This window comes from Chiloscyllium plagiosum, chromosome 7 (genome assembly GCF_004010195.1).
Source record: "Chiloscyllium plagiosum isolate BGI_BamShark_2017 chromosome 7, ASM401019v2, whole genome shotgun sequence".
NCBI lineage: Eukaryota > Metazoa > Chordata > Chondrichthyes > Orectolobiformes > Hemiscylliidae > Chiloscyllium > Chiloscyllium plagiosum.
In genome coordinates, this window is record NC_057716.1 from 67,661,786 (window position 1) to 67,686,734 (window position 24,949).

The 24,949-nt window shown below is 39.6% G+C and overlaps 1 protein-coding gene across 2 annotated transcripts in view; it reads right to left on the bottom strand.

The window, feature by feature from the left end:
• The window catches only part of cfap221 (cilia and flagella associated protein 221), a 263,534-nt gene that overhangs the window by 61,377 nt on the left and 177,208 nt on the right, over positions 1-24,949 (bottom strand). For both annotated transcript variants that reach the window (XM_043693986.1, XM_043693987.1), the window contains 3 exons: positions 17,349-17,438; positions 10,446-10,541; positions 2,047-2,143 (listed from right to left, as the gene is read on the bottom strand). In XM_043693986.1, the coding sequence (XP_043549921.1) occupies positions 2,047-2,143; positions 10,446-10,541; positions 17,349-17,438 (283 nt within the window). The remainder of the gene's footprint in view (positions 1-2,046; positions 2,144-10,445; positions 10,542-17,348; positions 17,439-24,949) is intronic.

Here is a 24,949-nt window from a genome sequence, read left to right on the forward strand (position 1 = left end):
CTGGAGATCAGAGCTGAAAATGTGTTGCTGGAAAAGCGCAGCAGGTCAGGCAGCATCCAAGGAGCAGGAGAATCGACGTTTCGGGCATGAGCCTTCCTGAAGAAGGGCTCATGCCCAAAACGTCGATTATTCTGCTCCTTGGATGCTGCCTGACCTGCTGCGCTTTTCCAGCAACACATTTTCAGCTCCAAATCATTTATGTAAATGACAAAAAGCAGACGACCCAGCACCGATCCTTGAGGCACTTCACTGGTCACAGGCCAGCAGTCTGAAAAACAACCCTCCACCACCACCCTCTGTCTTCTACCTTTGAGCCAGTTCGGTATCCAAATGGCTAGTTCTCCCTATGTTCCGTGAGATCTAACCTTCTTAATCAGTCTCCCATTGGGAACCTTGTTGAAAGCCTTACTGAAGTCCATATAGATCACATCTACCGCTCTGCCCTCATCAATTCTCTTTGTTACTTCCTCAAAAACCTCAATCAAGTTTATGAGACATGATTTCTCACGCACAAAGCCATGTTGACTATCCCTAATCAGTCCTTGCCTTTCCAAACACATGTGCATCCTGTCCCTCAGGATACCCTTCAACAACTTGCCCACTACCAACATCAGGCTCACTGGTCTATAGTTCCGTGGCTTGTCCTTACCACCCTTCTTAAACAGTGGTACCCAGTTAGCCAACCTCCAGTCTTACGGCACCTCACCTGTGACTATCGATGATACAAATAATTCAGCAAGTGGCCCAGCTATCACTTCCCTAGCTTCCCACAGAGTTCTAGGGTACACCTGATCAAGTCCTGAAAATTGTGATCAAGTCCTGTGCACGGTGGCACAGTGGTTAGCACTGCTGCCTCACAGCGCCAGAGACCCGGGTTCAATTCCCATCTCAGGCGACTGACTGTGTGGAGTTTGCACATTCTCCCCGTGTCTGCCTCGGTTTCCTCCAGGTGCTCCGGTTTCCTCCCACAGTCCAAAGATGTGCAGGTCAGGTGAATTGGCCATGCTAAATTGCCCGTAGTGTTAGGTAGGGGGTAAATGTAGGGGTATGGGTGGGTTGCGTTTCGGCTGGTCAGTGTGGACTTGTTGGGCCGAAGGGCCTGTTTCCACACTGTATTGTAATTTAATGTAATCTAATCTATCCACCTTTACCCATTTCAAGACATCCAACACTTCCTCCTCTGCAATATGGACCATCTATTTCCCTATAGTTCTGAGGAAGAGTCACCAGACCCTGCAATGGTAACTCTGATTTCTCTCCACAGATGCTGCCAGCTTTTCCAGCAATTTCTGTTTTTGTCCCTGAACAAACTATCCTAGCCTTGTAATTGGATGGGATTTGAACTGATAGTGTCAGTCCATTTGTGGTTACTCTTCAGCATTTCTGCAGGGTTGATGTTAAAATCTCTCTCACTTGTCTCTGTAAATTATATGATCATTATAAAACTCTTGATAGCACACAGGAAATCTATTTACCATTAATAGCATTGACTAAAACACATGAATCTACAAGAATCAAACAAAAAATAAAATCACCTAAAAGTAGAAGAATTACTGAGAATTTGCCGCATTGCCAGTTCTTAAAACAAAATATCAACTATTGGTAAGTCATTATAATGATACATAATATTGATCTTAAGGATTAATTGGGTCAAATTTGGCTATTTTACCAAGATTCTGTTTGAATAATTTAGAATCATAATTCAGTTGCCTTTTCTTTTTAAATGTAGACATTCAAAATCAGTTAGTAATCATATTTCCAAAGTATAACTTAATAATGATTTTTCATGCCATATCACATAAAGCTATGGCCAAGTGCTGGCAAAATGGGGTGAGAATAAATGGCTGATTGATGATCAGTGCAGACATAATGGGCTGAAGGGTCTCTTTACATGCTGTAAAAACTCTGACTTTCTAAATAATGTGACGCTTTCACTTTTTATGATACATGAAAAATAAAACATACCTTAATTATAAATATACAGTTACTGGTATATATTGTACTCAACACATTTATAGAATTCTTCAAAAATAACCAATTGCTTACCTTTTAAAGAAAGCTTACTTTCATATCGTCTTTTCAAGTTTTTGACAAGTTTTTGCAACAAAATCAGTCTATGGTTTACCCTGCACTGTATAATAATCTAGGATTAAAAGAAACATCAGTTATTAAAATATTAGTACAAGTGATGTAAGATTCTGATAAATGCACTGGAAATGTTGCAAGTTTTTATAAAGTTTTCATGCAGTCATAGTCGTACAGCATAGAAACAGACCTTTCGGTCCAACCAGACCATGCTGAGTATAATTCCAAACTAAACTAGTCCCATGTGTCTGTGCTTGGCCCATGTCCCTCCAAAAATGTCTTATTCATGTAAATGTCTTTTAAACATTGTAACTATGTCCGCATCCATCACTTTCTCTGAAAGTTCATTCCACATCACTCATTCCAAACCACTCCCTGTTAAAAAAAATGCCCCGTGTGTCTTTTTTAAATCTTTCTCCTCTCTCCTTAAAATATTGCCCCAAGTCTTGAAACTCCCCACCCGAGGGAAAAGACACCTGCCATTCACCTCATCAATACCCCCACGTTTTGAAAACTTCTAAGAGGTCACCCCTCAACCTCTTAGGTGCCAATGACAAAAGTCCCAGCCTCTCCTTATAACTCAAAACCCTCCATTCCCAGCAACGTTCTGATATAATTCTTCTGAATGTTCTCAAGCTTAATAATATCTTTCCAATAACAGGGTGACCAGAACTGGACACAGTACTCTAAAAGTGACCTCGACACTCTAAAAGTGTCTTGTATATTCTCAATATAATGTTCCAATTCCTAGACTCAATGCTCCGAGCAATGAATACAAGTGTGCGAAATGCCTTCATAACTAACCTATCTATATATGATGTAAACTTCAAAGATTTATGTACCTGAACCCCTAGGTCTCTCTGTTCTACAACACTACTCAAAGCCCTAATTTTAATTGTATCAGTCCTGCTCTTGTTTGTTTTACCAAAAGACAATACCTTGCACTTATCCATATTAAACTTCACCTGCCACTCTTCAGCCCATTGATCCAATTGATCAAGATCTTTTTTGTAATTTTAGATGACCTTTATCAGTGTTGACTGTACCACCAATTTTGGTGTCATCCGCAAACATACCAACCATACCTTCTATATTCTCATCTGAATTATTTTTATAAATGACAAACAAAAGTGAACCCAGCACTGATCCCTGTGGAACACAGCTCGTCACAGGCTTCTAGTCCAAAAATAAATCCTGCCCTGTCACTCTGTTATAGTTGAGAACTTGAGTTTTGAATGTTTATGGAAAAACGGATGTCTTGATCTATATTTTTAAAAAGGGTTACTTTGAACATTGGTAACATTTCTTTTATGGTTCCATCTCCAGAGGAATCTCGATTATCTGAAGGACAAGGGCGGGGAGTATTTTGTTTGGTTAATTGAATGCTGGATAATCGAGTGCTGGATAATATAGTTAGCCAAGTGTCAGGGCATTGTGATTTTGTTTGGATAATCCAAAATTCGATTAATTGAATGCCAGATAATCGAGGTTCCTCTGTAATTGCTGAACTAGTTTAGCATGGTTTTAGAAGGTTGTTAGAACAGACTTGATGGGCCAAGTGGCCTACTCTTGTTCTTTGTTTTTATATTTGTCTTATGTATCATTCAATAAATAATCTTATGTGTATTAAAGAAACTTGGAAGACGTATTCATTACAATATAGATAAAGTATATTATTGGTGCTATCAGAATCATTACTCTACCAGTCACAACATAAGTTTAAATGATTTACTCAACATTGCACAGCATCTGTCACCTATCCACCCATTCCACCAAAGTGTCAATGTCTCTTTGAAGTTTTACATTCTCTTTTCCATAGCTCATCCTCACATTTTAATTCTTCCAAGTTTTGATTCACCTGTAAACTTTGAAACTACCACCTGCACACCAAGGTCTAGATCATTTACACATGTTCCAGGCAGCCAATTTAGCCTACTTCATTAAGAGAAAATTATGTCTAATGATCTTGTTGGTGTTTTTATTGAAGTAACAGAGGATTGATAAGTAAAAGGCTGTTATGTGCTGAGCATGGATTTCAAAAAGGCGTTTGATGCTGTGCCATGCAACTGTATTATTAATTCATTGACAAATACTTGATCTCACAAGAAATTAAGGGCTACGGGGAGAATGTGGGGAGTTGAAATGCCCATCAGCCATGATTAATTAAATGGCAGAGTGGACTCGATGGGCCGAATGGCCTTACTTCCACTCCTATGTTTTACGGTCTCATGTCAGGAAAAGCAAGTCCCAATACTAAATCCTAGGAAACCCCATGACAAACTTTTCTCCTGTTTGAAAAACTCCCATTAATCGTTACTGTTTTCTATCACAGAGCTAACTTTGTGTTCTTTTTTTCACTCCGTGACTTATCACTTCCCTCATAAGACGGTTGTATTAGTCATAATTTTCTCTTAATGAATGGGCTAACTTGGCTGAATTAACCCATATTGTTTCAAATGATTATAAATTATATCTCAAATAATTGAGTTTGGGAGTCTTCCACCACAAGTTAAAGTGACTGATCTGTAATTGCTGGGTCTATCTTCACAAACCCTTTTTCTTAAAATTAAGGGTGCATGTTTGCAATCCTCTAGTCTTCTGGCATCACTCCCAAATTGAAGGAAGATTGAAAGATAATTGTCAGTGCTCCTGCAATTTCCACAGTCTTGGATGCTTCTCATCTTTCGATATAAAGTTAATCTAATATCTGCTCCTTAACAATTTTACCCCTTTCAGTGATTGAGATTCTCCCACTTCCACCAAGTCCTGAGCAACATTGGCCTCTTAAGTAAAGACAGATGCAAAGTATTTAGTTAACACTTTTGCCGTGCCTCTTGCCTTCTCATGTAAATCCCCTTTCTAGGACTTAATTGCTGCTACTCCTCCTTTTGTCAGTTTTTTACTATTGGTGTAATTATAGGAGAGGGATTTTTCCTTAATATTGGCTGCCAATAACTTTTCATTATCCCTCTTCCTTCTCTTATTTGCTTTTTCACCTCCTTTATGGCCCTACTGTATTCAGCTTGGTTCTCAACTATATTTACCACATGATATTTGTCATAAGCACACATTTTTTCTTCGATTACCTAATTTCTATTTCAATTGTCATCCAGGGAGATCTTGATTTGTTTATCCCACCTTTTTGTGGGAATATACCTTGACCACGTTCAAGCCATCTCTTCTTTGAAGGATGCCCATTATTCAATTACTGTTCTAGCCATCAAGCCTTGTTTACAATCTATTCAGCTCAGCTGGTCTCATCCTGATGAAGTTGGCTTTCCAAAAGGTAGATTGAACAATGTCATTCTTTTACAGTCATTCTGAATCTTAAGTTACAATGTCCACTGTCCCCTAAATGTCCCCCCACTGTTAGTTGATCTACTTAGCCTATGTTATGCCCAAGAATCAGGTCTACAGTGCCTCCCTTTTTCTTGGACTTGATCATCACTAGAAAATCTCCTCAACACAATCTAGGAAAGCCTGCTTCTTACTTACTCTTAGACTACTATTATCCCAATCTACATACTGGCAATTAAAGTCCCTCATTATAATCACTCTATGAAGGTTACACCTATCTGTAATTTCCTTGCAGGTTAGTTCCTCTACATCCTTCCCATTAATTGGTGGTATTTACATTACACTGGGTACTGAACATGTGACAGGCCAAGGAAGATAGTTGCACTGATGCTTACAAATTTGTCTCCAAGCCATTCACTGTCCTGACTTGGAAATATATCACAGTTCATTCAGTGTTATTGGTTTAAAGTCCTGGAAACCTTCCCGAAAGGCATCGTGGGCTACATATACGAAATGGAGTTATGCAGTTGAGGAAGGCAGATCGCCACTACTTTCTCAATGGCATCAAAGGAAGGGGAATAAAAGCTGGCCAAGCCAGTGAGGCCACATCCAAACAATTGAATAATAATAAAGTTAGCCATGGAGTGATCATGTGGGCAGAAAAATATGGAAATGAAATTTTACATGGAGAAATGTGAGATAATGAACTGGGAACAGCAAATAAGGCAATAGACTACACAATAAATGATGGTACAGAGAAGTGCAGAGGTTCAGAAGAATGTTGGAGTGCAAATTCACAGATGTCTAAAAATACCAGATGGGGGTTAACAGTGGACTGGATTCTTTCATTTATTACATGAAACAGAATATAAGGGCAAGGAGGCTATGATAGAACTGCATAAAACACTACTTAGTTAGAGTTCTGCATACAACTTACAGAAAGGATGAGATCCAAATAGTATAGAAGGGATTTTGTAGGATGTTGCATGGACTGGAGAAGTTCAGGTTTGAGAAAATATTAGACTAGTTTTGTGTTCTTTGGAACAGACAAAACTGAGGGGACATTCAACTGAGGTATGCAAAATTCATGATCAGCCTTGATAGAGTGAATAGAAAGAATCTATTGCCTAAGCAGATAATTTATTTCTTTTTTCCCTTTTGTTATTGACCTAACTGGCAGAAGGATTAGATGTTGAGGAGAATTTATTCATTCAGAAGGTGGTGGAATTCTGGAACCAACTGCCTTAAAGGGTGTTCGAGAAAGAAACATTCACTGCATTTAAAGTACTTAGTAATACACTTGAAGTGACACAACCTACAAGGCTATGACTGAGAGGAAATGATGGCCTAGACTATTAATCTACAGATCCAGGTAATGTTCTGGCACCTAGGCTCGAATCCTGCCATGGAAAATAGTGGAATTTTAATTCAATAAAAATCTGAAATGCAGTCTAATGATGACAATGAAACAGATGCTTATAGTTCAAAAATCCCATCTGATTCAATACAATATCCTTTTTTTTAAGAGTAGGAGTACAGTGAAAAGCTTTAACAATGTCTGCCTTCTTATGGCGACATCTTAGGTACAAGTACCTAGATACAATTCTTGGATTCACCAATGTCCTTTTAGGGAAGGTTATCTGCTATCCTTACCTGGTTGCTCTACATGTGACTCCAGACTCACAGCAATATAGTTGATCCTTAATCAACTGTCCTCTGGACGTTTAGAAATGGGCAAGAAATGCTGGCCTAGCCAGCAATGCCCACATCCTGTGACTGAATAAGAAAAGAGCTGGAAAATGTAGATAGCTCCTTTTTTGGTTGTCAAAGACATGATCAGCCTCTTTCTACAACAGAGTTCTGTGATTTGATGATTATATGATCAGAAGTCAGCAGGTTTGTTTGTAATCACTTTCGGAGCACCACCCCTTTGTCAGGCAAAGTGGCTTCAACTGATGAAGGAGCAAGGATCCGAAAGCTTGTGATTTCAAATAAACCTGTTGGACTATAACCTGGTGTCATGTGATGTCCGACCTTGTCCACCCCAGTCCAACATCGGCACCTCCACTTGATGATTATAGCTACTTAAACAATGTTTAAGCTATGTTGAGAATTATGGAAGAGATACAATCAAAAACAAAATGATTTAGTTGATGTGGGTCACACATCATTGAACAGATTGAAGCAGGGCAGAGTTTCTTTACTAAGATTATTGGAAAATGTTAGGGAAGAAAAGTGACCAACGTATGAGCAAGGAATAAGAGAAGGCCTCTTGGTCCCAATAATCTTTTTTTCCTTGGTAATCAAGAATTTATCTACTGTTACTTTTAAAAATATTTAAAGATTCTGCATTCACTGCCTTTTATGGAATTCCAAAGACACAACCTTTGAGAGGAAAAAAATGTTTCCTCATCTGTTTTAAATGGGCACCTGCTTATTTTTAGATTCACCCATAAGAAGAACATGCCTTTCAACATTCATCTGGCAAAGTTCTTTCAGGATCTTGTTTTAATTAAGTCACCTCTGACTTTTCTAAACTCCAAAGGATACAGCCCAGCAATATCTAACATTTCCTCATGAGGAAGTCCACTTATTCCAGGTATTAGTCTGGTAAACCTTCTCTGAATTGCTTCCAATGCATTAACATCCTTTTGTAAGTACAGTGATCAGTACTGTACACAGTACTCCCGATGCAATCTCACTGGTACTCAATATAACTGAAACATAACCTCCCTATGTTTTGCACTCAATTTCCCTTACAATAAACTGTAACATTCTATTAGCTTTCCTGATGACTTGCTGTACCTTTATACTAACCTTACATGTTTCATGCACAAGGACACCCAGATCTCTTTGTGTGCAAAGCTCTGCACCTTTCACTATTTAGATAATGTGCTTTTTTAAATTCTTTCTGCAATGTCACACTTTCCACATTGTACTCCACTTACCAGATCTTTGCCCACTCATTTAACCTATCTATATCCCTACATTCCTTCTGTACATCTCACAATTCACTTTCCTGTATATCTTTGTGTCGTCAACTAATTTAGCTTCCATATCTTCAATCTCTTCTTCCAAATCATTTATATAAATTGTAAAAGGCTGAGGGCCCAGCATCAATCCCTGTGGCACACCACTCATGACATTTCTCCAGCCGTAAAAAGACCCATTCATTCTTACTTCCGGTTAGCAAGCTAACCTTCTATCCATGCCAAGCCCCGACACAAGGAACTTTTATTTCTGCGATATCTTTTGATGTAATACCTTATCCAAATGTTTTCTGGAAATTTAAAAACAATAAATCTGCTGGTTCCCTTTTACTACTTCAAAGAGCTTCAGTAAATTAGTTGAACTAGACTTCCCTTTGACAACATAATGTTGGCTCTGTGTGATTATCTTGAACTTAAAATATCAAGCTAACTGCCCTATAGCTTTCTACTTACAGTCTCCCTAATACATAAAATCAGCTTTCTGCTTAAAATAGTTTGGAACTAAACCATTAGGCAGAAGACCAATGGGTTAGATTCTTCACAAAAATGGGAATGATATCTTTGACATTCAATCAGAAAGAAAGGTTGTTGAGGAGCACAGGAAGACTGCACAAGGCACATCTTCTCACGTTAAATTTGACAAACTAACAATCAAGTTGTAATATTTAAGACCAAAGATAAAGTGAACTTGGGCTACTTCAGGCTGAAAGGCTATCAAAGGAAAAGGAATAGCCTTCCAGGATATTAATATTTAATTATGCACTTTCAATCTTGTTTCCATCTTCAATATAAACAATAGTGAGAAAGGTCTGTCAAAAGTTTTTTTCTATTTCAAACCAAGGGTTAGAAGAGACAATGTATGAGATAATGAGAAAGAGACAATATTGTGTGAGGCATAAAAGAATGTAAAACAATGTAATTAAAATTGTAATTTAATTTCTTTATCTTACTTAAGTAATTTTACCAAGGTGACTGTGTTTCTTTTGGCAGATTAATATATGACCTGAAATGACCTTATATCAGTCATAATTACAAGGATTGTCATAGTGCAGTGGTAATACAACAGTGGTAATATAAGAGTTTCAAGTTCTACCTGCTTCAGAGATGTGTAAAAACAACATCTCTGGACAGGATGATGAAAATATATCGACAGCAGTCATCATGAGAGGCAGGAACGTGTGGCTTCTGCTAGCTGCCAAAGGGTCAAGCGATGCAAGAACATCTATAAAGGTATAATGTGCAGAAAGCAACCCCCCCCCTCCCCCACCTTTCCCTGCCTGGTTTAGCATGTTCAAAGGTAAGAAAGCTGAGCAATGTAATTGTATCAGCTCTTGATGGTAAGAAGACCTTTCCAATTTTTTCCCCTCAAGCTTTAAATGGAGACAACAGAATCTTGCCATTGAGCTGTCACTATCGTATTTCCATGCAACTTATTGAAGCCCCGGCTCACCTTATTTACAAGCCACTTTCTGTTCTTCGTTTCTTCATCATGAAACAAAATGGTACAAATTCCGACACATAAATCAGGGCATGCCTAGCTGCTGCAATAAGCCAAATGCTTGACCAGGCCATCACACAATGCTTCCTGACTATGCCCCTGCAAAATCCATAGCCACCATCCTCCTCAAACCTACATCCGCACAAATCAGCAAACCATCAGCCTCACCACATCATGCCTGCTCCCTGACCAACTCTTACACCAGTTCAACCCTTCAGCTTGAAGCTCAGGGACATACATAACTTGCAGATCACTGATGCACAAAGACAAATATCAATCTCATGCCTCTGGGCAGGATCTCCCTTAAAGCTTGCGATGTTAGCACTAACTTACTCTGCACTTACTTGAAGGCTACCAGCCTCTGTCTGCTTCACGTTTCTTTTGTTGCACATGATCAATAACTTTGGCACTGATTTAGGGGATGCAGTCTTTGTATGGCTCACATTACTCTGTTACACCTGTGGCTGTAAAACTAGCCATTAATAGTAAAATAATAAGAAAAACTTACCCTCGTGTTTTGCAAGAAAAGCTGTTAGAGAAGGGATTAATTGATGCACTTAGATATGTGTTTGTACCTTTCGTGCAGCTTGCTGAAAGTGTTTGAGAGCCTCATGTCGAACTTGCCAGGGATCATTAGAATAAGGGTCAAATTCAGGGACATGGCTTGGAAGCTGCAAGGAAATAAACAAGAAATCAGAAATTTTTAAGTTGGCCGCATTCATTTCTGACAATAACAAAGTTGATTCTTCGTTGGCATTTTTGCACATCATAATTGTACTTGAGCATCATTATCTTAATGTAATTAACAATGAGAATAATAATTAAGATAATTCTCTGCAACTACAAGACTGTGTTCTTGCAAGTATCATTATATAAACTGCTGTACAGATTTATTTAAATAGTCATTAAATATAAACATATAATACATGAAAAATTATGCCATTTTACTTTTTCTCTTTTTATATTCTGCCCAATAAATATCATTCTAAACTAAACACAGAATGAACATAGAATTTATTAAGGGTTGGGAAATTTCAATGTCCATCATCAAGATTAGCTCAATTGCAGACATAGTTAGTGAGGGCAAAATAACGTGACCTCATCCTCACTTACCTTCCTGTTATGGATGCATCTGTTCAAAAAAGCATTGATAAGAGAAACAAACACAAAGTCATCAATTGTATTGTCTGACTAAAATTGCACTAAATTATAGATTTAGAACAGAAAGGAGCTCAGTGGTTAGCACTGGTGCCTCACAGCACTAGAGATCCAGGTTCGATTCCATCCTCGTGTTTTGCACATTCTCCCCGTGTCTGTGCAGGTTTTGTCCGGGTGCTCCGGTTTCTTCCCACAGTCCAAAAATGTGCAGGTCAGGTGAATTGGCCATGTAAATTGCCTTTAGTGTTAGGTGCATTAGTCAGAGGGAAATGGGTCTGGGTGTGACTTGTTGGGCCGAAGGGCATGTTTCCACACTGTAGGGAATCTAATCTGAAAAAAAAGAGCCATCAACAACAGCAGAATTGTATTCCACCTTGTGTTACAATACCATTATGGGCCAGACCCTCAAAATATATCAAGAAGGTAGCCCAGACCCTAACTTTGCTAGTTGTTTAAGCAGGTGGAGAGTGGATATTCCAGGAGAGATGCAGCTGGTCAAACCACTTAGTTTATTTACAAGATTACCAAATGAAACACAAACAGAAGAGATCAGAATACAGAATAACTTAACTTATCTGAAAACCAGAAAGATTATACCAACTTAATGATACTATTCCCAATACTTGCAATAATTCCCATCAACACCCCTTGGCACAAAAGGTAAAATCAAACACAGGTTCTTACAGAAGCGAAGTCAGAGAGAGACGAGCATGAACCTGCTTCTTTGGACAAAGTGAGGACTACAGATGGTGGGGATCAGAGTCGAGTGTGTGGTGCTGGATTGGAACTGTTAATCTGGTCCAGTCAGGAAACTCATATCCTATGAGGTCCACTTTGCTGACCTAATTTCAATCTCTATATCGCTCCCCTCAGAGTCCGAGGATACAAGCCAGTTCTGTTTTTTTAGCTCTTCCTGGGGCATTTTAGCACTGGATCAGTTTCCTCCAACTCTGCCTCGGATACAGGCAGCATGTAATGCACTGTAGTTCACCTCTTATGTCTGGAGCATCTTGGAAGAAATTAATTCTCCTGTTTCAGGCAGCAAAGGCATTGAGGCAGTGATATCTATTGTGTCCCTCTCAGTTTCATAGCTATCTTCAATGATTGACAGACAGAGAGAACCCACAGGTTCCAGAACTGCTGGATAGGCAGTTGAGGAGCCAGGCACATTTTGCTCCCCCACCATTTGCAAGTTTGCAGCTTTCATGTGGCCCATGTGCTTGTTCAGGATCATCGCAATGTCATTGGACCTCACCTCACCTCAGCCATGCCTCTAACCCATGCAGGGCCATTCCCCTAGTTCCTAAAAAAAATTTTGTTCCCTGGAGTAAACTGTCTCTCTCACTTAGCAGAGTCTTGTGTCCAGCATTGGTGTTTCTGTCATATCACACTCCTCCTCCCCCCACAAGGTCCAGGAAAATCAGATTTAACAGTGCGGAGTCTTCTCCCCCAGTAGCAACTCTGCCTCAGCTATCCTTGTGGTTGCCTGAGGGGGGACCTATAATTAAATAGTAACTGGGACAGTTTGGTGTTTAGTGAATCTCTAGGCTGTTTCTTTAGGCTTGCTTTCAAAGTTTGGATTGTTCTTTCTGCCAGACCGTTGGATGATGGATGGTATGGAGCTGTCCTTATATGAGGAATACCATTCAACTTTAGGAAATACTCAAATTCCCTGCTGGTAAACAATAGCCCATCATCTATGACCAACACTGCTGGGAGTCCATGTATTGTGGAAGATGTATGCAGTTTTTCTGTCATTGTCCCCATGTTTGATAATTGAATGCTACATATGTTCAACCACTTTGAGTGGGCATCCAAACTTACTGAGAACATTGAGCCCATGAAAGGATCTGCATAATTTACGTGTTACCAAGTCTAGAGTTTATGTGGCCATTTCTACAAATGTGGCAGTGCTGTTCGCAGTAATTTGTGTCTCTGTTGGAATTCTGAATACTGTCCCACCAACACAGCTATGTCCGTATCCAATCCTGGCCACTGGACATAACGTCTCACCAACACCTTCATTTTGGAAATCCATGGATGACCACGGTGGAGTTCAGCCAATATCTGACCACGACCTTTGCTCGGGCCAATTACTCTTGCTCCCAACCTTTATATGCCAACCACTACTGTGATCTGGTCTTTCCAGGTCCCCGCATCACCAACAGCTATTTCAGTTTTGCTAGGACCAGATCATTCTGTGTCCAAAGTCTGATTTTGTCAGCTGAAACTGGAAGTCTCCAGCAAATTTAAAAGCATTATGGATTCTCCTGCTACCAGGGGTATATGTGCCAACAGAGGGCAGCTGAAAGCATCTGCATTTGCTACTTGGCCTCCTGGAAGATGTTCCAAACTGTAATTATATGCACTTAGTGTTACAGCCCACTGCTGAATTTGGCCTGAAGCTATTTGGGCGTCACTGCATTGTCCTCTTTTCAGTGGACCTAGCAGGAGTTTGTAATCCGTTATTATTACAAATTTATATCCGGAAAGTTATGGTAGAACTTCCTGACTCCAAATATGACTGCCAAGCCTTATTCCTCTATCTGAGCATATTTACACTCTGCATGAGCCAATATTGCATACGCTATTGTGCATTCCTCTCCTTTGGGCTAGCTATGAGCTAATACGACCCCATTGCCACAAGGCGAGGTACTGTATGTCAATACCAGATCTCATTGGGATTATTGTGTGCAAACACCTTTAGAAGGTGATTGTTGTTGTTTTCTCTTCTTTGAAAGCTATGGCTTGGCTATGCGATCATTTCCATGGCTGCTCCTTTTTAGGAGTTGATGCAAAGGTGTCAGGATGGAGCCCAGATTATGTATGAACTTTGTGTCATAGTTCACCAGCCTGAGGAAAGATCTAAGCACCGAGACAGATGTGGGAGCCAGGGTACATTTGATCGCCCTCACTTGATTTTCCATTGGTTGTAACTCGGTCTTGTCAACTTCGTAGCCCAAGAAGGTCACTGGAGGTGCCTGAACACTCATTTTTCCCGTCTGAGGCATATATCTGCCTGAGAGAAATGTTTCAGGACTATGTCCAAGTTCTTTAAGTGCTTCTTATTGGTCTTCCCTTTTATTAGCACATCATCCAGATAAATGGCAATCTGGGTAGACCTTGTAAAATGTTCTCCATCGTCTGCTGAAAAATTGCACAGGCTGAAGATACCCCAAATGGCAGTATCATATATTAGTACAAACTTTATGGGTATTAATTGTAGTATACTTCTGGGAATCCTCCTCTAATTGCAATGGCTCATGTCACTTTTGTGAAGGACAGCCCCCTTGCCAGCTTTGCATATAAATCCTCTATATACTGGATTGGGTATTTATCCAGCTGCAAAAACCGTTTACCATTTGTTTAACATCCCCACAAAGACCCATCAGTCTGGTCAGGTTTGATGATTCCTTTGCTTTCCAACCTTCAACCTATGATTTCTGACTCTACTTTTGCCCATAATGCAAATGGTACTAGGCGGGCCTTGCAGAATCATAGAATTGCATCCTGATCAAAATGGAAGGTAGTTTTGGCCTTTGGCTCCTTTGATAGTTCCCTGGGCCTTCCTGAAACACTTCCTAGTATTTGGTTAGGACTTCACTTAGGCAGCCATTATCTAATCAAAAAATGATGAATCAATCAAGGTAAATATTTCTCAAGCAATTTCACCACATTCAGCTTGGACCCAAGCCTTTAACTAAATTCAGTGGGAACTGAACCAGCTGTTTCTCATTTGAGACCAGAACCAAAGTTGCACCCTTAATCTTAACTGTTGCCCAATATAGATTCTCAGTCTAGCTGAAGTCTTGTACAAACTTAAGGGTTGGACTCCAGAGCGAATTTTGTTAAAAACTGGTTCTGCAATCACTAAAATGGCCATGCCAGTATTGACCTCTAACAGAACATTTAACCAGGTATTTATTTTGTTTGGTTCTGATTTGGATGTTGCTAAGCAATTTAACTGTTCCAGACCAGATATACACAGATGTTCTAGGGTGTACACTCTCCTGGATATTGGCTTATGAGTTCTCTTACTCAATTTAGGTGCAGTGGGACTCTTTTGCTATCTCAAGTCCACAAACCAGCAGCAACTACAATGACTTGCTGGAATGGATTCTGCAGAAAATGTTAACTATTTATCTGAGGCTTGGTTTTGTTTTGGGGCTTTGCTGTGAGTCCCTCTGTTCAGGATATGTTCTGAGTGAGGCTACGGAATTGTCTTCATTCAAGTGGTGTTCCCTAAGCTCAGTTTGACTGGTGAGGGTGTCCACTTCCAGCAGAATACCCTGCAACTCATGCGCTCCACATGCCGCATTTTCCAATGATAAAGTCAGTTGTAATGTTTCTTTGAAGTCCAATTGGGCTTCAGCTACATGCATGGTTACATCATTAACCCTACATACCAAATGGTCTCTCAGCATCTCATTAAGGGTTAAACCTCTGCCAGTCACCTTAACCTCATCAAAAATCCCAATATGGATTCCCCTGGTTCTCGAACAACTAAATAAAACCAATAGCTTCTCAGAATTAGAGGCACCTTAGGATTATAATATTCCTTAACTAAATCTGTCAACTCTTGAAAGGTTTTCATATCTGATGTCTCTAGGAAAGCTAAACTGTCTATATCTAAAAACTGTGTGGGTCGACAAGCTGTCAGGAGAATTAATCATTCCTTTTCATCTGCCCAATGTCATGTGCCTGGAAAAATAATACATTCTTTCCACATACTGGGCACAGTCTTTGCTGGCAGGATTGAATGAGTCAAGCTTCCCAAGTAATGGCATAATGTCAGAAATGCTTACCCTAACTCAAAGATTACTGTTGTTGTGAGCAAATCTCTTCAGGACCTTCTTTTCTCTCATCATGACTGAAACAACTCCACAGAGGCTGGTATCCCATCACCACTTTACCATTAATTTATATGTGGAGTGTCATTGAACTGTCAGAGCCAGTTCTCAAAATGAACAGATCCTCTGACAATCCTGATAATATCCTGGAGCCAGGGCTCCCTGACTGGGGCTGTTAATCTGGTCCAATCAGGGAACTCATATTCTATGAGGTCGATCTGGCTGACCTCATTACAGTCACTACAATGGGTGTTTCTCTTAAGCCAAAGAAATGCCAGATCCTTCTAACTGAAACTTAATGCAGTATACTGTTTGCTTCATTTGCTTATAAAAGCTATTGTAAAAGCTCCTACTGCAGCTACAATCATGGTGGAATCATTGCTCTTGAACCACAGCTGAGGGGAATTGTGGAGCTGCTACTTCCATGTCACTATGAATATTGGAAGCACATTAGTAAGCTGTTGGTAATCACATGTAAAGCAGTAAAAGCACTCTTTAAGAGAAAGTATTTGATGCCCATGGTTGAAACTTTTGAGTTCAACCAATAAAAAGCCTCCAGCTTGTCAGTTGCTTGAATCAGCTTTTTTTGCTTGGCACTCACCTCAATGACCAAGGCAAGTTGCTGATGCAAAGACAGAAATTGTTGGAAAAACTCAGCAGGTCTGACAGCATCAGAGTTAACGCTTTGGATGCAGTGACGCTTCTTCAGAACTGATGCATTAAGAAACACATTTCATGACTGGGAAATTCATAATTCACTGTTAAGGCAGCTAATAATTGGCTTTTAAAAGATCTTAGGAAATGCTTAACTACTAAGTTTACACAGCAATGGGTATTTCTGCTCTCCTTTAATTTCATCCTGGAGAAAGTCAGCGGACAGTGATATCACATCGGGATCCCTACCCTGTCAATTTATAGACTTTCTAATCCCGTTCATCTCTTACTCTTCCTCCAATGGTCCAGGAAAATTCACCGATTAATTCTGTTTCTTTCTGTCAGACAGGCTGATTTATTTCCTGCATTTACTGTTCTTTATTTCCAATAAGTAATCTCTTCTGAAGGTTATCAAAATGTGATCATTCTGAGGCATTCTTCTTGGCTTTACATTTTCGGACAGAAAGATAAGTGTCTGCATGGATTCCTTTTATCACCTCCACTGGCAGCAAATTCTGTCAACACTTTATAAATTTTGATTTTCTAAATTGTTCATAAGAAATCTCTGACTATACCATGCTGGGACAAGGAATCTAATTTTTATCTTATTCTAGTACTTATCCATGAATATTGTGTTCTTTTATGATTGATTTCTTATTTGTATTAAAATATTGTTTTGATTCATTTAACAAAAACATTGGATGGCATTCTTTCCTCTTCAACCATCTGCCCAAATGGAATTCTGCTGTCCAGCTGGCAAAAAAAAGACCCAAACAGAATGATTTGTACAATGTTAACTGTGAAAACTGAATTCACCTGTCCAATGTTACGTAGAACACGCTTCAACGAAACCTTCATTTCATGTCTTTCACATTCTTTTTCTGGCACAGGAACATCCAAATGTATCTACAAAGTGAAAACACCAATATTATTACCTATCTTAGATATTCTAGGCCATGGAAAACACACTTCAGATTAATTCTGAATGGAGTTACTGCATGGATGCTTAATGAAAACACAAACAGATGATTTTCTTTCTGCTTTGAGAGAATCTCCAAGCCTCCAAATTTAGCAACATAGTCTAATTATTCAGATACAACCTTATTGTCAGGACTTGCAGTCTAATTAATAATCATATTGCTGTATGAACAGAGTAAGATAATAATCTGGCAAATGAAAGAACACATCAACTGAAATTTAATAGATGCTATAAAATATGAAAAACGCTTGAAATAATTCCTACATGAACCACCTCCAATAAAAATATAAAGCTATCTATTTAGAATGGTTGAACATTTTCATAATGGATTATGGGAAACCATTTCTCTACTTTAGCAAATAAGATGGCTTTGATTATGATCTGTAATATTATCTGCCTTCAATCAATATGTCACTTCTATATAAAGACCTTAAATAAGCTGCCCTTTGAACAGTTAATAAAATATCAATTAGTAGAAAAAGATACATTATACGAGTCTTCCTGCCTTCTCCTGTATTGGGCAGTAATGGTAAAAACAATGACTGCAGATGCTGGAAACCAGAGTCTAGATTAGAGTGGTGCTGGAAAAGCACAGCAGTTCAGGCAGCATCCGAGGAGCAGTACCGCTCCTCGGATGCTGCCTGAACTGCTGTGCTTTTCCAGCACCACTCTAATCTAGACCATTGGGCAGTAATGGGTTTTGGCATTTGTTCTTCAGATACTGACAGCTCTATCTAATGCTAATGATATTTTTCATGTATAAACATAGAAATCAGACTACTTTGCTGCCGGTTGAATTGGAGCTTACCTTCATACATTGTGTAGATCTCATTTGATGTGGTTACTTTTAATGTTAATCATTAACCTGAAACTCAAATATACTAGCCATATAAGTACTGTTGCGGCAAGAGAGGGTCAGAGGCCAGGAATCCTGCAGAATATAACACACCTACTGACTCTCCAAAGCCTGTCCATCATTCACAAGGCACTAGCCAGGAATGTGATGGAATTTTACCCACTTGCCTGGATGAGTGCAACTCCAACAACACTCAAAAGGCTTGATCAATCCAGGACAAAACATTTGCTTGATTGGTACCACATCCACAACATTCACTCACTCCCTCCACCACTGACACTCAGTGGCAGTAGTGTGCACCAACTGCAAGGTGTATTGCAGAAATTTACTAAGGGTCTTGGCACCTTCCAAACCTAAGACCTCTACCATCTAAAAGATCAAGAAGCAAATACATGGAAACATCACCACTAGTTTCTCTCCAGGCCACTCACTATCTTTGGAAATATATTGCGATTTTTTTCAATGTCATTGGGTTACTATCCTGGAACTCACTACCGAAAAGCATTGTGGATTTAGTAACAGCAAATGGAATGCAGCAGTTCAAGAAGTGAGCTCAGCCCACTTTCCAAAGAGCAGCAAGGAAGAATAAAAAATGCTGGTCCAGCCAGTGACATGTACATTCCATGAATAAATTTTTAAAAAATTAGAAATGAAAATGGTGGCTTATCCTTTTACTTACTATTCTGGAAGAACTCAAATTGTTAACTTTGTTTCTCTCTGCGCAGATGCTATCAGACCTACTGAACTTCTACAGCACTTTCTGGTTTCTTTTTTTTAAAAAAGTTCTGTGCTCTCAGGCACATTTAATTAAAAATAATTGGCCTGAAATTCTGATTGGGTCAATATGGACTGATAGGTCAATATGGACTGATGGGTCAATATGGACTGAGCAAGAACAAAATTTTATATAGAATCCATTTCCTCCGATTGTACCCCTTCTAAACTAGGTTGAATCAGACAATCCAGGGTTCAAACTCTTCCGTGTGTTATAATTTATGTAACCTTGTCTTATTGTGGCAAAGACACAATTTCCTCAAAACTTTGTTCAGGATTAATGGTTGGGAAGTCAACTTTAAATGAAGTAAGTGAATCACTTTGTAAAACAGTTCTGTTTTGATCTATTTGTGGCTTACCATGTTAGTCCTCCCTTCAGACCATTTTGGTCTCACAATCATTACACTGTACTGTTCCAAAGATATTCCATGTGCAGTCATCTACTGTGAATATAGACTTCAATGATTTTATGCTGTAGTTTTTTTACCTCATTTTAAATCTGTTTTAACTTCATATGAGTTTTTCATCCTTTCTACTTGTTTTTGAATTTATTTCAGATTATTCACCTTTAGTTATTCACACATCCTTTTATGGTGAGGTGGCTCAGTTGATGAGAACTGTGTTGTTAATAGGACCTGCAGTAAGGTTTCATTCCTTCTTCTAGATGAGGGGTTCCTACCTATTCTCTTTGCATCGTAGAGTCACAAAGTCATATTGCATGGAAACAGACCCTTCGGACTAACTCCTCCATACTGACCAAGTTTCCCAAACTAAACAAGTCTTATTTACCTGTGTTTGGCCCAAAACCCTCTAAACATTTCCTATTTATGTACCTGTCCAAATATCTTTTAGATGTTGTAGCTGTCTGCATCTACCACTCCATTCCACATACAAACCTGAGAGCCCTTTTAAATCTTTCTCCTCTCATCTTAAAATTTGCCCTCTAGTTTTGAACTCTCCCACCCTGGGGAAAAGACCACTGCTTATCTATGCCCCTCATGATTTTATAAACCCCTATATGGCCACTCCTCAACCGCCTGTGCTCCAGTAAAATAAGTCCCAGCTTATCCAGCCTCTCCCTATAACTCAAACTCTTTAGTCCTGGTAACATCTTTATAAATCTTTTCTTCACCCTCTCCAATTTAGTAACATCCTTCCTATAGCAGGGCAACTAGAACTGTGCACAATACTTCAAAAGTGGCCTCACCAACGTCCCGTACAACCTCAACATGACATCCCAACTCCTATACTCAATGGTCTGAGCAACGAGGACAAACGTGCCAAATGCCTTCTTTACTACTCTGTCTACCAATGACGCAACTTTCAATGAACTATGTACCTCATTGATATATCATGGCTGAGAGATGTCTGGGAAATCATGGTTAACAATATTTGTTCAGTGAGGTTCCTACATGAAGAAATAAATATTCTGAAGGTTAGTCACTGTTGAAATGCAAATCATTGCCAACTAATCCGTGTACAGCTGTTCCCACAAACTCCAATGCAATAATGACCAGATAAATTACAGAATAGAAGATATACATCTTCTTGAGCCTATATCTGTTCTCAGTGGGAGTAATTCAATTAGTTCCATTCTTTATTTTTTCCTGAAAATTCCTTTCCTTTCGGGTGCTTAACAAATTCTCCTGAGAGTTACAATTGAATCTGCTTTCATTGGACTTTCAGGAAAGCATTCTGGATTCTCATTACTCACTGTATCAACCAATGGTTCTTTAACAAATCACTATAAATCTCTGTGCCCTGCTTTTCTAGACCTGCTCATGAGAACAGTTTCTCTCCATCTATTCTAATTAGACACCTCATGATTTTGAACCTTTATATCAGATCTCCTTTCAAACTTCTCTTCTTCAAGCAGAAGAATCCCACCCTTTCTAATTTATCTAAGTAACTGAAGTCTCTTTTCCATGTAACCATTCTGGAAATCTATTCCGCATTGTCTCTAAAGAATTTACATCCTTCATAAAGCACAGTGCATACAATGCTCCAATTGAGGGCTTTTGAGAAGCTTGCGAAGGTCAGGCTCAAAGTCTCACTTGCCCTGGAGACATGTCATTACAATCATACTAACTCTTACAGGGATTCAGTCGTGGCTGAATTACTGGTCCATAAAGGCTCAACATGACTTCTGTGATCTTATACTCCATGGCGTCTTTATGAAATTCTGAATACCATCTGCTTTTTAACCACTTTCTCAACATTCCTCCACTTTTAACAAGTTGTGCACAAATACTTCATATTGGTATTCCACATTGTATCTTCAGAGAGGGTTCTCAGTGGTGGTCCCAACGTGCAGACGATTTTGGATGAATCACCTCTGTTCCCTTGTTTGGGATCCTCGTACAGCAGTCAATTGTGTAAGAAAGACCACTTGTCCCTTAAAATCCATCTACAGATTTCTAGGAATGGAGTGAAGAGTTCCAGCAGCCTGGACTGGCAAAGGATGAAGTTGTGGCAACTGCCAGGAAAGTGAGTGCAAATATACAGGAAGCTTTTGTTTTCATTGAGGACTTGGTGAATGACGATAGAGCGAAAGTCCTTCCTGTTGATAAATCTTTCTTGGTTGTCAGTCAGTGCCTGATGGTCATTAGGTACAACAGCAACTGGGGAAGTCCATTGACAGAAGACAAAGCTCATGTTCTTTGTGCCTATAAGGCTCCTGTTTGTTTGGTAAAGATGTACCATTGAGTTCTCACAAAAAATGTCAGTGACTTCTGGAAAAGTCAAAGGACCTCCTGAATGCTTTAAAATAGACTGGCTGGCTTGAATAATACGGACAATAATGTTTATTTTGTTTTTCTCTGTAATTTGTCTGGTTTACCTGGTCATCGGAGGATTTTTAAAATATCTTTGGTGGTCATAATTTATTTTTTCTTTTTCTCTCTTCTCCCTTCTCTCTCCCCTCCCATTATTCTTTGTTTTTTTTTTCTTATCACTTCCATTTGTTTTTTGCTCTTGGTATGGGGTGGAGGATGCGATTGGAGGAGGCGATGGGGGAGGGGGGGGGAGGGCGCGGTTATATATTACTGTTCTACCAGGAGTGCCTAGGGTTATAGTATGGATGGGATGGGATGAGTGCCCACTTTCAAATTTCTTGGTGTAAGATGTATGTAACTCTTTCTTACTTTGTGTTGTCTGGGGCTGGGACATGGCTTCAGCTAGAAGAAGCCATGAAGGAGTTAGTAGGCAGTATGAGCGCCCCCTGTGGGCAAGGGGGAATGTCTCCTTTCATTTGTGTTATATGTTAGTATCTTGTAGAAGTAGTTGTTAGAAGTTTTGATTAGGTAGGTTGGAAGTTGCATTTTAAAATTTATACAAACTGTTTATGGTTTTCACTCGGCATACTATGAGTGGGATTCCTCCCCCCGGGGGGTCGTGGACTGTTTAGACGATCGTGGCTAGCCATTTGTTTAAATGGTTCACCCGGAACGTTAGGAAGAGTCATTCACCAATTAAGTCACTTGATCTACGTGGCTGACCTCATTCCCAAGGATCAGGTTTAGTAGTACCTCATTTCTCTTTTGACTGAAAGCAAAACTGCTGTGGAAAAATCTCTTGAAAATAATCTCAGAACATCTTCCCCTTTCTGTCCTTTGCATCACCATTACCCTAACCTATGTTTGGAATAATTAAAGCCCACCATTATAACCACTCCATAATATTTCAATCTCCTTGTTATTTCCTTGAAAACCGGTATCTCTACATCTCTCTTTCTAGTTGTTGATCTATAGTCTACACTGGACAATGTAATTGAACCAATTTTCCTCAGCTTTGGACCAATCAACTCTCTCCTTGCCCTTCTTTGGAACATTCTCTTTTTCCAGTAGTACAATGTTCTCCTTAACCAAGTTAAAAATCACACAACACCAGGCTATAGTCCAACAGGTTTAATTGGAAGCACACCAGCTTTCAGAGCGTTGCTCCTTCATCAGGTGATAGTCAGGTGAAGGAGCGACGCGAAAGCCTATGCACGGGGTTTGATTATTTCTTACTTAGCGACCCAGAAGCGACAGAGGGGAGAACAGCAATGTTTGCTCGAGGCTTGCCTGAAGGCAGCTGAGTTAGCATACTTTGACAGACCATCTGTAACCAAATTGTAGCGAATTACAGCCCTCAGGGCTACTTTTAATGCTGTGCTCACCCAGAAAGCAAAGAGTTAAATCTCTTTTGCAAAACAGATGTTATTTGAGTGTGGTGATAAACTGGGTAGATGTTTAGTATAACTGGCCAAAAAGAAGAATGCCCCCCAATCTATCACATCCATTAGAGAGAGTGCCAAAAAGATTAATGCAGCATTTAGGAAGTTCTACACTGAGCTGTACTGGCTGGAGGGCTGTGAGGACCGATTGATGAAATAGAATCCTTTTTTAAGACTCTGGAGGAAGAATCCCGAACAAATACAGCTACACCTACTGATGCTCCCGGTAGTGGGATTGCGCTGAGTGCAGTAACTTAACTGAATTTAATTTAATTTACCTTGGTTTAACTTGGTTTAATTTAGTTTTTTTTAGCTATTTATTGAATTGCAGTTTTTGTATTTTTTTTTCTCTCTTCCCGCAGTGGTTTGTAGAGCAGAGTTGATATATTATAAGGTTGTTATACTATTTTGTAGTGATTTTGTAATTTTGTAAAAATGTAAAATCTTTTTTCTCAATAAAAATATTTACAAAAAAAAGAAAAAAGGTGGTAAGGAAAAGCAATGAAACTATAAACTGGTGATCCTGACATTGATGGTGGGCAAGTTGTTGGGGGGAATACTGACGGACAGGATTTACATGTATTTGGAAAGGCAAGGACTGATTAGTGATAGTCAACATGGCTTTGTGTATGTGAAATCACATTTCACTAACTTGGTTAAGGTTTTTAAGGAAGTAATGAAGAAGATTGATGAGGACAGAGAGGTGGATGTGATCTATATGGACTTCGGTAAGGCGTTTGACAAGCCTCCTCCTGGTAGACTGGTTAGCAAGATTAGATCACATGGACTATAGGGAAAACTAGCCATTTGGACACAGAACTGGCTCAAAGGGTAAAGATAGAGGATGGTGGACGAGGGTTGCCTTTCAGACTGGATGCCTGTGACCAGTGGGGTGCCACAAAGATTGGTGCTGGGTCCACTGCTTTTTGTCATTTATATAAATGAATTGATGTGCACATAGGGGGTATAGTTAGTAAGTTTGCAGATGGCACCAAAATTGGAGGTGTAGTGGACAGTGAAGAAGGTTACCTCAGATTACAATGGGATCTTGATGTGATAGCCAATGGGCCAAGGAATAGCAGATGGAGTTTAATTTAGATAAATGTGAGGTGCTGCATTTTTGAAAGGCAAATCAGGGCAGGACTTATACACTTGATGGTAAGGTCCTGGGGAGTGTTGTTGAACAAAGAGACCTTTGAGTACAGGTTCATTGTTCTTTGAAAGTGGAGTCACAGTTAGATAGTGAAGGAGGTATTTGGTATGCTTTCCTTTATTGGTCACAGCATTGAGTATGGCAGTTGGGAGGTCATGTTGTGGCTGCACAGGACATTGGTTTGGCCATTTTTGGAATATTGTTTGCAATTCTGGTCTCCCTCCCATCAGAAGGATGTTGTAAAAGATTTACAAGGATATTTCCAGGTTTGGAGGGTTTGAGGTATAGGGAGAGGCTGAACAGGTAGGGGCTGTTTTCCCTGGAGTGTTGGAGGCTGAGAGGTGACCTTATAGAGGTTTATAAAATCATGAGGGGCATGGATAGGGTAAATAGACTTTTCCCTGGGGGTGGGAAAGTCCGGAACTAGAGGATATAGGTT